Here is a 15,492-nt window from a genome sequence, read left to right as displayed (position 1 = left end):
TGAAACGATGCAAGTGGCGTGATGAGATCAGATTTCAGAGATCATTTGAATCACGTGATTTGTGAGTTTAAAATCATTTATCGGCCAAAGGTTCTATCCATGTTTCTGGACCCAAGGAGAGATCTCTCGTGTAACTAAATACATTCTTGGAGTCTCTCCACGATGCAGTTAAATTCTATTAAGGAAATCTGTCTCAAAGGATCGTCACTCTCATTCCTAAATCTGCTGGTAGCCTACATTTTTGCTCTAAATTCCCAGCTCCCAAGTATGTTTCTGTGTCATTGGCTAACGTGTGAATGGTTCCATTAATACTCTGACCCATATCAGAAGCTCAGCATCAATGGTCCCGAAAGAGAACAAGGCTGGCTCATTAATAATCTGACCAGGTGCACCATGGAAAATGCCTGCTTGCGAGCTCAGAACCTGTTAGCTTGTGCACCCAACACACAGCTGCCAACCCCAAAGGCACAGAGTAGTCTTTTTTTTTAAAGCTGTTGTAGAGATTGTAAAACTTCGCTAGCTGGAAGTGTGGGTGTTGCCCTCGGGCACCAAGCTGAATCACAAGGAGGCACAGGGAAATGGTGGTCTCTCTTTTGGCAATGTAAAATTCAGGATGTAATTTGTTGGATGGTATTGGACTTGGATGGTTCATGAAATGAATCTGGAAGGATGTGCTATAAGCTCTTCAGGGAATGGCAGTCATGGCAAGAGATAGAGGAACAGATTTGAGAGAACAGATTTGGGCTGCACAATCTTTTTACAGTGCTAGCCAATGGGACCAGGGTTTGAATCCCGCGCCGTCTGTAAGGAGTTTGTACGTTCTCCCCCATGTCTGCGCGGGTTTTCCCCAAGGGTTCTGATTTCCTCCCACTTTTCAAAATATACCAGGGGTGTAGGTTAATGGGGTGTAAATTGGGAGGTAGGGACTCGCGTTACTGAGCTGCATGTTTACATTTTTAAAAATTAAAAGAAATGCAATACAAGTCGGGTTAGTTTAGTGGAGGATTTCAGTGCCCCAAATGTTAAGTGAGATTGCTGTAGAGTTAAAGGTTCAGAGGGAATAGAAGTTTTGAGGTGTGGATGTTTGAGGGAGAGGAGCATTACTGGACAGATGTTACTGGGCTTGTGGAGGATCATTTTAAAGATTTGTGATTTTCTGAGAACATTCTTCTTTGTTTATCAAAACTGGCGCTGGAGCCTGTATGGCACATAAAATTAAGTCTGTATCTCAGTACATGTGACAATAAAAGATTCTATTAAAACATGATTAAAGTTGATCATCCCCGGAATCTTCTGCTCCATAAGAATCATAACATTCTTATGTTACTTAAAAGAAGTATATATGCATTTCATCAACTGAAAGCTTATTTAAAGGATAAATTGGGAAACAGCTTGAGATTACCTGAAGGAAGCAGCTTTGAATATGTGATTACAGACACAATGATAATTCAAAGATTTATAACCAACATGTACATTAAGCTGCAAGATAAGGAAAATGAAATAAACTATAAACCTAAGCAGAAGTGGGAAAAGATAAAAAATGAAGTATGGGAAAAGTTATGTTCTGGAACTATGAAGAATACAATAAACACAAGATTATGCATGATACAGTATAATTGGTTACACAGGGTATATATCACTCCTCAAAAATTAAAAAAATGGGATCCAACATTATCGGATAGATATTTTCGCTGTAAGAAGGAAATGGGAACAACATTACGTGCAACTTGGGCATGTATGAAAGTAAATACGCTTTGGGAAAAAATGAATCAGATACTAAATAAAATTACAAAAAATAACATACCAAAAAAAACCAGAAATATTTCTTTTAAGAAATTTTTCTAACATAAGAATCTTCTGAAGTGTAATGCCCAGAACCTGATGAAAAACTCCATTTACTGGGCAAGGGTACTTGAAACAGAGGGACATCGGTCTCCTGAGTTACTGGCCATGCCCCAGAAAACGGCTCTATTGGGAAAGCTGCAGCTACCCGTGTCAGCTTAGTGATCGACAGTCTCCGCTGAAGCTGGAAAGGATAGTGGAGTTTAGTCCTCATTTTTAGCATCTATTAAAATCAATTTGATGAGTTTCTTTGTTGCTCAAACTATTCGTGTTTTACCTGAGGCACGTAAGGGATGCACAAATATTAATAATCTTTTAAAATTAAAATAGAAAATGTTGGAAATACTCAGCGGATCAACCCACATCTGTGGAAGAGAAGCAGAGTGAAAAGCAGGAGTGGCAGAGTTGGAGTAGCGGTTGGCACAACGCTGTTACAGCACCAGCGATCGGCACCAGGGTGCAAATCCCATGCTGTCCTTAAGGAGTTTGAACATTCTCTCTATGTCTGTGTGGGTTTCCTCCAGGTGCTCCAGTCTTCTACCACCCTTCCAAACATATTGGAGATGTAGGTCAATTTTATGTATTTGGGAGGCACGGGCTTGTGGACCAAAATGGCCTGTTACTATGCTGTACGTCTAAATTTAAAATTTCCAGGTTGAAGACTCTTCATCAGAACCCTTCTGTGACCTGATACATTAACTTTACTTCTCCTCCCACAGAGGCAGTCCTAGACTTCCAATATCCACAGTATTTTTTTCCACTGAAGTAATAGTTCACTGAATTAAATACATTCAGGAGCCTAATATCTGTTGAGTCAATGGTGCCAATCATTCCCAGGTTCTGGAGCTACAACGTTTAGACACTACAAATTTACATCTGGAATGGAATTGATAATGGAAGGATCGGTTGTTTTATTTGTTTCATTAATGCTTTGGCAACTTAATGTGCAGTAATCTTCAAGCGGCTTGTTGTCATCCCAAGGAACTGACAAGTTCAGCCACAGCAGCAAAATTGGGAAAAAAAATTTGATAAAGTATTCATTAGGTCAAAGTCATCCCCTCCCATCATTCCTTTGAAGTTCAGCCTTGGTTACTGACAGGAAGCAATTCTTGGTGATAAACTAAACCAATTTGTACTGATTGCCATTTCCGCATCTTTCAAATTACTGATTTCTCCAGATAATGAGCCGATTGGTTGGCTTCTAAGCTGTGTTCCAATTCTTACACCTGATAATATGCTTTTGTTTCAACCAAATGAAGATCAACAAGAGTAACTTTCAGTTTGGTTGAACCAGCACGATCTTGTCCAATAAAGTACCTAGACTCTGCAGTGCCTGAAGTTACATTCCAAATTAAAGAGAATCATATAAGGTTACCCTTATAGAGAGAGCTTACAGTTCAAATATGATCCTCAATCACCATGAGCCTTGCATCTCGGTCTCGTTGACTTGCCACTGAATCTCAGAGCTACAGTACAGCTTTACTATTAATAACTCCTTCGTCATTCGACCAGTCTCAGTCATCTACTCTAATTAAATAAATTGCTGTCGCACAAGTTGGATCAAGCAAGTGAAGAAACTTTGCAATTATCCCATTTTCAAAATTATTACGAGGCAGCCCAATTAAGATTTATTAATCGTATGTTAGATGTTTTGTGTCCCCCTAGTTGGGCCAAGGTAGAATTGGCTGGTGTACTGGAACCTTGTCCACATCAATTTGTATTTAAATGGAATTCTGTTTTATTACAAAGATATAATGTACCAGTTTTGAAACACTTATTAGGGATTTGGACTAAAAGGAACTTGTTAATAGGCTCAAAAGGTAAAATATCGGTTCAGGCTCCAATATATCAAAATAAATTAATTCCTTTTACATGGAATAATAGATTTTTAAGAAATTGGCAGATTAAAGGAATAAAGTTATTGCAGGATTGTTTTGAAGAGGGTAAATTTTTATCATTTAACCAACTTAGTGAGAAATTTGGAATTTCAGGGAATTCTTTGTTTGTTTATTATCAAATTAGAGAATTAGTGAAAGAAAATTTTGGAAGAGAAATGAAAATTCCCAAGTTAACGAAATTTGAGTTTATGATTTCTCATTTTTCGGATAAGGGTTTTATTTCGGAGGTGTATGTGTTGTTACAAGACACTATGGATAAAATAAATTTAGATAAATCAAGGATGAAATGGGAAAATGATTTAACTTGTGATATTGATCAGGCCGAATGGGAAATATGTGTTTTGAGGGTGTGAATAAATTGTTTAATGTAAGATATAGTATGATTAATTATAATTTTTTGCATCAGTTATATTTAACCCCTGAGAAATTGAGAAAATATGGATTTAGTAATACAGAGTTTTGTTTTAGATGAGGATCATGTGTGGAATATTTTTGTATTCTGTTTGGCTTTGTGATAAAGTTCAATCATTTTGGCATAAAATTAGGGAATTTCTTCAAAATTTGTTTAAAATTCAATTTTTATTAGATCCCCAAAAATTTTGTTGGGTTACATTGTTCCATTTATGGACTTGGGGTTAGATAAGTTTCAGACAGCATTTCTGCATTTAGCATTGAAGGTAGCGCGTAAATGTTTTGCGACATCTTGGAAAGATGAAGTTGAGATAAATGTAAATCGTTGGCATAATGAGTTGAGGTCCTGTATTTATATGGAAAAAAAATAACATATAATTTGCATGATAATTATGATTTTTTTGTTAAGATGTGGTCGCCTTATTTGAAATGTATGAATTTAGTAATATCTTAAACTCTAATAAATCTTTAATGCTTCCCTTGTGGGGTCTGTTGAGGGGGGGGGAGGGGGATAGTTCTGGTTTTAATTTTTTATATTATGGATTTTGTAAAAGTTTTTGTTTGGAAAATATTAAATAAAGTTTTTAAAAAAGCAAGTGAAGAAACAAATGAAAAGATGAACACACAAGTACCGATAGATTGCCAAGTCATGCTTTCAATTTATTTAGGTTTCTCCCAATTGTGTTCTCCCTTTGCATTGGACAACAAATATTTTCCTCCCTGACACTTTTGAGTGTATTTTATAGATTATTGGCTATTGATCATGAAAAACACCTTAGAATTTTCTGAGCACCTACCATTCTTACAATATCACCTCTTTTTGTGATTTCCTGTCCTATTTTAAGTCTACTTCCAGCATACAAAACCATGAAGTGTCATTGAAAATTAATTTTCTGCATTCGCACTTGGACTTCTTCCCGGCTGATCTTGGTTCAGTCAGTGATGAACACGGTGGAAGGTTTCACCAGGATATTGCCACCATGGAAAAGTGGCATCAGGGCAAAGGGAATCCATCCATGCTGGCCGACTATTGTTGGACACTGACACGAGAGGTATCAGATGCTGAGTACAAATGAAAATCAGCGGCAAAACATTTTTAGGTCAGTTGAACGTGTCAGCATCATTATGCGATTAAACAGGCTAAATTCAATAAAAGTTAATTTAATGCTTCTCCAACTTCCTACTTGATACAGCAAATCTAAAATTATCTTTAGTGTTCATCTTTGTCTATCATAACCGCCAATTTTTTTCAGCAAGCAAATCTTTTGGAAAAAGATCAGCAACCAGGATTTGTTGTGGCTGCTCTGATACTTGGAATTGTCGTTTCAAATCAGTTTAAGATAAATGTTGGAGCACAATTACTTTTGAAATCTGATTGTGGTTCTTTTCTCTCAGGAAAGGAAAAGTGAACATGGCGATTTTAATCATCTGGCACTCATTAGGGAGGCAGCAAAGTACATCTACAAACTCAGCATCACACATTTCAAACAGATGCATTTCACTAGTACTTCAGGGTACCAGTGAAAACCCTGGAAAAAAATAAACCTTATTTCCCTAGGTAATAAGGTCGATGTAGTCGAGTGTTCTCCAAAAGGGTGAACTGAGAACGGCACTCAGGTTTTTAATCATACATTGCAAAAGTGAAATGCAAATGATCCAAATCTAAATGCCTCGTGTGAAATGGATCAAGCAGAATTTGCAACACAGTTCCTTGAGGGTTGCAGTCACTGGCACAGGGTACAATCGCTCATGTTAAAAATCAAATGTACTGAAGGAGCAACACTTGAGGATCAAACTCCCAGCCAATTATAAATATGTTCTAAAATTAGGAAGACTAAAAATTGCTGTGGCTTGCTTCAGTGACACAGGTGGTCTCATCTTTGTAATCGGGGCTGATGAAATTCTGCGGCACGATTTATATTGGCTCTGCCTTGGTAGCACACCCCACTAACCACACACTCATAGGTAATGGCGGCCACCTTATATTATGAGAGGTATTCTTCATCCAAATACCAAAATAGAATATTCCATCCAGCAAACTAAATGTAATCAACAGAGACTAATATTCTGAAATTCTGGAAAATTCAGGGTGAAAAAATTTGGATTTTGTCCCAGTTTCAGGCGAAATTCCCGCCTCCCTTAGTCCAGCTGCAATCGCTGGATAAGGATCTACAAACAAGCCAAAACCAAACATTTGCCAACACTGTACAAGCAGCAAGTTCCCCATTTCCTTGAGATAGGGATGATTTATAGCGGCCAATTAATCTGTACCTCTTTGGGTTGTTGGAGGAAACCCAAAAGAATCCCGTGTGGTTACAGTGGAGATCGTTCAATATCCATACACAGCGATAGAAGTCAAGATCAAACAGATCACCGTGTGAGAGAGCACTTTCACTGCAGCCTGGTTGTCGCAATACCTTGTCTATCAAATCAACAACTTCTTTGCTGAATGTCAGAATGACTGATAGCATCATGTGTTTGCATAAGCAGTTCCTGATTATTGGTAATTCAGCGACAGTCTAACCAAGCTGCAGAGAACTAGGACATTCTATGTGGTCACAATGTATAGACAGCCATTTGAAATGAAATAATTTATTGAAAATAATCCGTTACAAATAATTGCACAATTAAACATGCTTAATTGTGAACTGGTCAGATAATCTGCCTAAAGATATAGAGTAAAAGCCCTGTATGTGGAATTCAAGCAACCAGCAGCCTCAAACAACCGGCAAAAAAAGTCATGGAAAATAAATGGATTTTTTAAAAATTGGAGTTTAAAATTGGTGCTCCCTAGGAGTCAGCTCACCAATCTCAAGCAAATAAACTCATCTGACATCTACTAATCCCCATAGGTACTGGATACCAGGGTTTTATTGCATATCAAGTGAGGTCTCCAAGACAAAACCTGAAACAAGTACAAAATCACTTACACACAAAGACACGAACCTCAACTGCACCAAACGCAAATCTAATCCATCTTTGTCCATCAGAGTCAATGGAGTTGTGATGAGAAAACCCAAATCAAGACCCAAACTAAACCATGGCCTTTTAGATGGATCCCAAATCAACAACCACAACCTGGCATTTTCAAGGAGCAAACAACCATGAGAGTGCAGGGCCTGCAGATGGGAAGGTAAGCTCACTCAGGCCGTTGTTCCCTCTAAGTTGTGCGTGTGTACAAGTTCACGCATGTTTTGAAACCGGCACTCAAAGGAAATTAATGTGCACACAAAAGATCAGTGATCTAAAATTATGTAGTTCAAAGTTTAGAATAAAATCTTAACTAAATACATTTTTCATAGAACGCAATTGTACTTGTATTATATAAAACATGCCAATACCATTTTAGTCGCCAAGAAAGCTAGGCTGTGCCAAAACAATCTTGAAACAATTTCAAGTTTACATTTGCACAAGCATTCAGTGTCCACATACAGTAAAAATAATTTGCACAACATCCAATTTTTGGCACATTGCTCAGAAGAGACCTGCCTGTGGATGCATATGCTTGCTGGTCGGCTACCAGGAAGGCAATTTGGGGCAAGACGCTGGCAGCACACATCTCGGCCACTTGGAGGAGGCAGGTTTGTAAATTGGCTGCCTTCCCATCCTCCACGCTCCCAACTGCAGAAAACCTCTTCTGCTTTTATCTTGTATCTCAATGTGTTACACTTGTAATGCCTAACTGCTTTGAGATAGGAACATTGTAAACATTATCAACAGTTAATTGAAACAGATTTATCGGGAAGCTAACCAGCAATCTAAAGAAACAAGTCCCAACAAACTAAATAATTTGTTCTGACTTATTATCACCATTTTCATTGCAAAAACAATGCTGAACAATGTCTCAATAACTCCATCCAGTCAAGACCAGCTATTCACAATGGGGGCTATACAGCCACCCTGGGGGCTACAGCACATTTAAGGGGGGGGGGGGGCCACAAACTGAAATCATAAAATATTTTTTATAAATTTTATGTAGTTGGTAGGAGAGAAGAAATCAATTAAACTTGACTGTTTCACAGGGAAGGGGCCTCATAAGCTTTAATGAGAGCCTGAAGGGGGCCATATATAAAGAAAAGGTTGAGAATGACTGGTCAAGACTGTTATTGGAGAGCAATATATCTTGATGACCTGCCCATCCATCAGAGTTTCAGATGCAACACAAGTTGACACCAGGTAGTCCTGATAATGTAACAACCTTAGTTGAACTGCGCACACCAACATCCCAAGGATTAAAAGTCGAGACTCACAAGAACTCGGCCGGTGAGTGTCTGGGCAGATATCATGACTCCGGCCCAGTCCTTTACCGAGGTCATCCAGCCAACCTCCCCCTGTGGTATTTCCTCCTTCTCATCCAGGTCCTGCAGGGCGTCGTCCGGCTGATTTGGTGCCCCGCCAATCTTCTGCACATCCTGGGAGAATCAAACAGAAGGGATTTTGAAGACATATTTGGAAGAAACATCAACTGATTCCGATGCTGAACAGACAAACCTCAGGTGAGGACATCGTAATCACATTATCAATACCATTGACAGGTCCTGAAAGGGTTGGCAGGATGGGTGCTGTGAAGTGGTTTCCCACAGCCAGAGCTATAGGATTGTGGGTCACAGGACCAGGGGTCAAACACATAGGACGTAGGTAAGAAGGAAATCCTTCAACCAAGGCAAAGTTTCTACCATGGAGAGGCATCACACTCGACAATGAAGATTTTGCTTCCTGAACAATGAAGATTTTGCTTCCTGAACACTTTTGGATGTATTTTATGGATTTTGGGCTACTGATCATGAAAATCTCCTTAAAACTTTCCTATCATGTATTTTTTTTTAGTTACAACCAATTTGTGTGCTTTCCTGTCCTATTTTAAGTCTACTTCAAGCATATAAAACCATGAAGTGCAACATGTCATTAAAAATTCATTTTCTGCATTACGTCTTCCCTGCTGATCTTGGTGCCGTCAGTGATGAACATGGTGAAAGGTTTCACCAGGACATTGCAACCATGGAAAACCCATATCAGGATAACTGAAATCCATCAATACTGGCCGACTATTGTTGGACACTGACATGAGAGGCATCAGATGCTGAGTACAAATGAAAATCAGCAGCAAAATCTTTTTAGGTCAGTTGACCGAACGTGTCTGCATCGTGATGCGATTAAACCTGCTAAATTCAATAAAAGTTAATTGAATATTTCTCCATCTTCCTATGTGATGCAGTAAATCAGCTTGAAGTTGTCTATCATAATCCCCAATTTTTTTTTCAGGACTCAAACCTTTTGAGGACAAAATGTTGCCCAGTGTTATCAGCTCTGTGTTCTTAACTGTTGATGGGAACAGCTTGCCCGAGGGGATCCTGGCAACAGGCAGCTCAGGGTGGGATGTCATCCGTGGCTTTTCAAATGTGGGTGGCCGCCAAGCACTTGGCTGCCAAAGGTACATGCCAGACCCATGCAATACATGCCTGAGAAGGAATAACCTTTACATTTGGGTTGATTTGCAACTTGGGCCACTTGAAATCAAAGATGAGTTCTGAAACCAATTCACTCCACCCATTTTGGAGTGTGCAAAAGAAGTTTCCAAAACCTTTATTCAGTCTGCATCAAGCTGCAGATTTATTTCATCAGTTTAGCACAAGTCGTCCAAAAATAGTCTCCTTCTATTTGGAGAACTCCCTCACTAACAAACAACACATAGCCATCTGAAGGTTCATTCTCTCCAAATAAACTACTTCACATCTGAGGACCCCCTCCCAGGAAGTGATCTCTGATTCAGCTGATCCTGCTATCTAGTGCAATGTATCTCATTGGAAATTACCTTGACTAGGCACCTGAACAGACAGCCCCAGCGAGCACGAGGCTTGGAGCTGACCGTTGACGGGGATTCTATGGGGATCCATGATGCTTTTAGCGCTGCCTTGGAAAATGAGCCCTTTCAGGCAAATCAAATGGGGGAAGGGATGGGAGAGGGGATAAATGGAGGGTGGGATGGCTGTGAGGAAAGGAAGAAAGATATGGGGAGGAGAGGACGGGGAGTAAGGAGGAGGAAAGTGGGAAAGTACCCTTATTTGAAACTCTAAGGTACCTCTTCAATGTCCTACAGGAGATCGTTGAAGAAGCTTGAATGCACCACACGGGTCAGCATTCCTTCAGTTGGCCTTGACATTGTTTCCTTACCCATTAGTTCTCCTGAACTAATAATTGCATCCTTGCATCCACCTGACATTGTTTAGAACTCACTCGTGATAAAGTATGGCAGTGCTGCCAGACCCACTCTGAAGGCTGCCAAGCTGTTGGTGAGGACCCTGGGAGAACGATGAGCAGAGACACAGCACTCCTCCGCATGGTCCTACTGCCCAGTCAACTACTGACGGATCCGTTAAAGCCTGTAAAGGAGCCAAGAGTGGTTCAATTTAAAATCCTGCGACCGTGAGGTCTGGGCATGAAATGGCAGTGACTGTGTTCAGCAGCGAGCACAAAATTTGCAGACTCTGGGGAAGCAGAGGTCTGGCGTGGGACACCAGAAAATGGGGAGAACACCCCTCCACCACTTGAGAAGGAGAAGCAGAGGAGACGATGCATAGGATAGTGACCGTGTAGCACACCAGTGAGTAGCTCAGAGGTGGAATAACACCAGAGGGGGAATGACTGGAGGCAAGGAACCCATGCAGGCTGCGGGCGACTAAAGGCAAGGAACCCACGCAGGCTGCGGGCGACTAAAGCCAAGGAACCCACACAGGCTGCAGGCGACTGCAGTCAAATAACTCACACCAGGCTGCAGCCTGCTGGAAAATGGTTCGAGACAGGCTGAAGGAGGACCAAGTCTTGGAACCGGTATGCAAGCGGGTGCGGAGGGCATTGAAGGCTAATCGTGGGGGAGGTTTGGATTTGGATCTCGGTCTGCTGATGGTTTTGATTGAAGGGTTTACTTCTGCAGAGGCCACAGGAGCGTTGGAGACAAATCCTCAGACACTCAGTGAATCTGAAGGGACCCTCTTTCACTTCTCTTTCTCTGACTGTCAGGGGCACTGGGCAATTTCCACTGATGGTGAATCTTTGTGTGGCGTAAGGCAGACTAAAGGCTGTTTTGTGTAATATCACACCAGTTTAATTGCATGACAATCTTATTGTTGGAATCTGAACCCAAAATCTCCTGGATTAACTCAGCGAGTTAAGCAGCATCCAGGAATGGAAATGAGCAGTCGACCTTTTGGATTAAAATACCAAGAAGGGAGAGGGATGGGAGATGAACCGAGGAGGGTGAAAGATGACAGATAGATGGTGCAAGGTGGGGAAGTGGGAGGTGCGGAGTTGAGAGACAGGCACGTCATTGGAGGAATCAGAAAAAGGGGATGGAGTAGATATGAATAGAGATTTAAAGAAAAACAGCGGATGGATCTGGAGCCAGGGATGGGGAGGGGAAAAGTTGGAGGAACCATTTTGGATGGTGGCCAGATGGGAACAGTGGACATGGTGAGAGGGGTGTGTTGGGGGGGGGGGAGGGGGGCAAGTGGAGGAGGGGAGAAAGACTGAGGTGGATGAGGAGGGGAGAGAAAGTGACCAAAGGATAGTGAAAAGTGAAGAATTCATGGGTTTGGGTTGCAGGGGCCCTGAGTGGAAATTGAGGTGTTGTTCTCAAATGTGCATGCGGCCTCACTCTGGCAATGAAGGAGGCAGAGAGGACAGGCAGGTCAGGATGGCATAATTTATGACCATTAATATACAACTCATTTCTTTCCTCTTGTCTAATCTCAACCTTCCTCGGTACTGACTCTAGACAAATTTTAATTGGAGGGCTCTGTTCTAAAGAGCACCCTGCTGACAGGTCACAGGACCTCAGCCAACTTTTGAACAAATTATGTTTCCATGCCTTACACAAGCAAGGAATAATGTCACAGGATGCCAGAGTGTAGCACACAGCTCAGTGATTGGCAAGCATGTTACATAGAGAGAACTGAGTTGCTCTAGAGAAGCATAAGAGAGAAACTTTCCCTGCTGAAGAATTAAACCCTATTTGCTGTCTTTAAATATCTTGATACCAAATAGCTTTAAATTTAATTTTTAATTTAGACGAACAGCACAGTAACGTGCCCTTCCTGCCCACGAGCCAGTGCTCAGCAGGAACACCAATTAGTGTTAAATAAAAAGATTTTTGTATTGTACTTGGAGGCTGTCGAAAAGATCCACAATTTATCATTCTTAACCTTGAATATCATTATGAGTCATCTTTTCTCAGCACCATTTTCCTGTATTAATCCTATCTCCCTTGATTCATTTAATTTCTAATAATCTATTCGTATTGACGTTAAAATATGTACCGAAAATGCAGTGAAATCCCAGCAGATCAGGCAGCGTCTGTGGAAAGAGAAACAGTTATGTCATGGTGTTCTGATGACTTGAAATGTCAACTGTTTTTCTTTCCATTTATACTGCTGAAAATTTACTTGCATTTTTAATTTTTTTTTTAATTCAGGAGAGGGTGAGCATATGTAAGATCTTGGGAGTTAATATCTCAAAGGATTTTTCCTGGAACCAACACACTGATAGCATCACGAAGAAAGTGTGTCAGTACCTCTACTTCCTAAGGAGTTCATGGAGTTTTGGTATGAGATCATAAACCCTGGCAAATTCAACAAATGTGTGGTGGAAAGTGTGCTGACCGACTGCGTCACAGTCTGGAATAGGGACACTGATACCAGAGTGCAAAAGGTAGTGGACACAGCCCAGGACATCAGAGACAAAGCCCTTCCCACCATCGAGAACGTCTACAGGGAAAACTGCGGTCAGAGAGCAGCAACAATTATCAAGGATCCACATTGTCCAGCAAACACTCTTTTCTCGCTGCTGCCATCACGAACGAGGTATAGATGTCACAAGACTCACACCACCAGGTTCAGGAACAGCTGCTACCCCTCCACCTTTACACTCCTCAACAACAAACTTAATCAGGGACTTACTTAACAACTCTTACACTTGATTGATTTTGAAAAATCTCTCTGGATTGCTCAATTTGTTTACAGATTTTATTTGTTAACACGTATATGGTGAGTCAACTTTTTTTTAACACTACCATTAAGTGGTAAATCTGCCTCACCCACAGGAAAAAGAATCTTAGGGTTGTATGTGATGTCGTGCAGGTACTCAGACAATAATTCTGAAATCTAAGGCATTTTTCCAGTCATGGAAAAGTTTTATTTTTTGGAATTCGCTACCCAGACGTGCTGTGGTACTTCAACTCCCTCACTAGATTCAGGACAGAAATCAGGAGATTTTTAGATGTTGAGCAAGTCAACACATGTCAGTCAATGCATTATTTCCCACACATATTACAACTCTCAATCTGCATTCTTTTTGTTTCACGCAAAGAGTGAAAGATTTGAGGCTTTCTATCATCTGCTTAGAACATTTTATAATAAGATTAATTTTAAAAGATTAATCCAATTTACACTGCTTTTTATTCAAATAATCTCTCTCTATGCAACTGAGTGTTACTTGCATGAACATGTTTTAAGTTCACACTTTTTAATCAGATCTTGACTCTAAATAGTCCTCAAAGAATTTGGTTTCCTCTGATTGAAATACTTACAGTTGTTTGCTCACACAATAATTTTGGACCATGTGGAAATTCCCCCTACTTGCTACAAAGTAGGAGATTTATTCTTGGCTTTATGAGAGATATAATCTGAAAGCCCCCAAAGTGTTGACAGGATTTCAAGGTTTGAGTTACAGGGAAGGTTGTGCAGACTAAGGCTTTTTTCTCTGGAGCGTAGAAGATTGAGGGGGGACTTGATAGAGGTATTTAAGATTTTAAAAGGGACAGACAGAGTAAATGTGGATAGGCTTTTTCAATTAAGAGTGGGGGAGATTCAAACTAGAGGGCATGGTTTAAGATTGAAGGGGGAAATTTATTAGCTTCCGGCAGATGTGGTTGAGGCGGGATTGTTGGTTACATTTAGGTAAAGACTGGATAGTTACATGGAGAGGAGAGGACTGGATGGGTATGGACCGGGTGCTGGTCAGTGGGACTAGGAGGGTGGGGATTTGTTACGCCATGGACTAGTAGGGCCGAACTGGCCTGTTCTGTGCTGTAAGTGGTTATATGGTTATATGGTTCTACAGTATGAATCTCCAGAGCCTTCTGAAAATCTGCTGGGCCACATATTTGCTCAAAGGAATAGTTCCTCCAATACAATCTGCTGAAGACTGATTGTCCAGCTGTCTACTTAAACATCAGTTACCATGGATTCAGAGAGATACAGCACAGTCACAGGCCTCTCTGCCCATCAAGTCTCTGCTTACTATTTACAATAGTCCGACATTCACCCCACATTTTTTTCCCCAGGATTCTCATCAAGTCTTCCCTGATTCCATCACTCACCTATTAAACCCAAGCACGGCATTGGAAAGGGTTAAGAGAAGATTTAATGGAACGATACCAGAAATGAAAGGTTCAGCATATGAGGAATTGCTCTTGGACTGTACCTGTTGGAGTACAGAAGGATTAGCGGTGACCTCAGAGAGGCATTTTGAATGCTGAAAGGCCTGGACAGAGTGGATGTGGTTGTTTCCCGTGGTTGGGGAGTCTAGGAACAAGAGGGCATAACTTCAGGATAAAAGGGATGCATGAGCCTGTGGAAGCAAAGGTCTCTGTGTGCATTTAAGGCAGATATTTGATTCGTCAGGGCATCGAGGGTTATGGGGAGAAGGTCAGGAAGTTGGGCTAAGTGGGTAAATGGATTAGCTAATGATTAGAATGATGGAGCAGATTCGATGGGCCCACCTGCTCCTATATCTTGCGTGATATTGTGATGTTGGGGATGAGGGAGGAAATTAGAGGACCCGGGGAAAGCCATGCTGTCACGGAGAGAAGAGGGAAACTCTATGTGGATAGCACCCAATGTCTCACCCAGATCTCTGGGAGTGTGAGGTAGTGACTCTGCCATTTAACTTGATGATACCTATCTGCTAGGTCGGTCCATACTGCCCGGACCGGGGCCGAGGCCGCCGCAGTTCACCCTGTGCCTGGAAGGGGGCCGCCGCCTCCCACTCTCTGCCCGGATCGGGGCCTTCGCCTGCCCCACTCGACCGAGGCCGGGGCCGCCGTCTCCCCCCTTGCTCCTGCCCGGATCGGGGCCGCCGCCGTCTACCCTTCGCCCGGACCGGGGCCGCTGCTGCTCTCCCTGTGCCCGGACTGGGGCCGCCGCCTCCCACTCCCTGTCCGGACCGGGGCCTCCGCCTGCCTCACTCGACCGAGGCCGGGGCCGCCGTCTCCCCCTTGCTCCTGCCCGTATCGGGGCCGCCTCCGTCGACCTAGGAGGGGAGGCAGGCCCCTCCAGCCCGGGTAAGA

At 41.8% G+C, this 15,492-nt stretch overlaps 1 protein-coding gene across 5 annotated transcripts in view; it reads right to left on the bottom strand.

The window, feature by feature from the left end:
• kcnma1a (potassium large conductance calcium-activated channel, subfamily M, alpha member 1a) overlaps window positions 1–15,492 on the bottom strand; it is a 743,259-nt gene that overhangs the window by 540,475 nt on the left and 187,292 nt on the right. For all 5 annotated transcript variants that reach the window (XM_069885464.1, XM_069885465.1, XM_069885462.1 and 2 more), the window contains exon 2: window positions 8,402–8,563. In XM_069885464.1, coding sequence (XP_069741565.1) covers window positions 8,402–8,563 — 162 coding nt within the window. The remainder of the gene's footprint in view (window positions 1–8,401; window positions 8,564–15,492) is intronic.

The sequence above is a fragment of the Narcine bancroftii genome, chromosome 6, assembly GCF_036971445.1.
Source record: "Narcine bancroftii isolate sNarBan1 chromosome 6, sNarBan1.hap1, whole genome shotgun sequence".
In the NCBI taxonomy this organism is placed as follows: Eukaryota; Metazoa; Chordata; class Chondrichthyes; order Torpediniformes; family Narcinidae; genus Narcine; species Narcine bancroftii.
The sequence above is the reverse complement of the archived record's forward strand: the minus strand, read 5'-3'. Positions and strand labels throughout refer to the sequence as shown.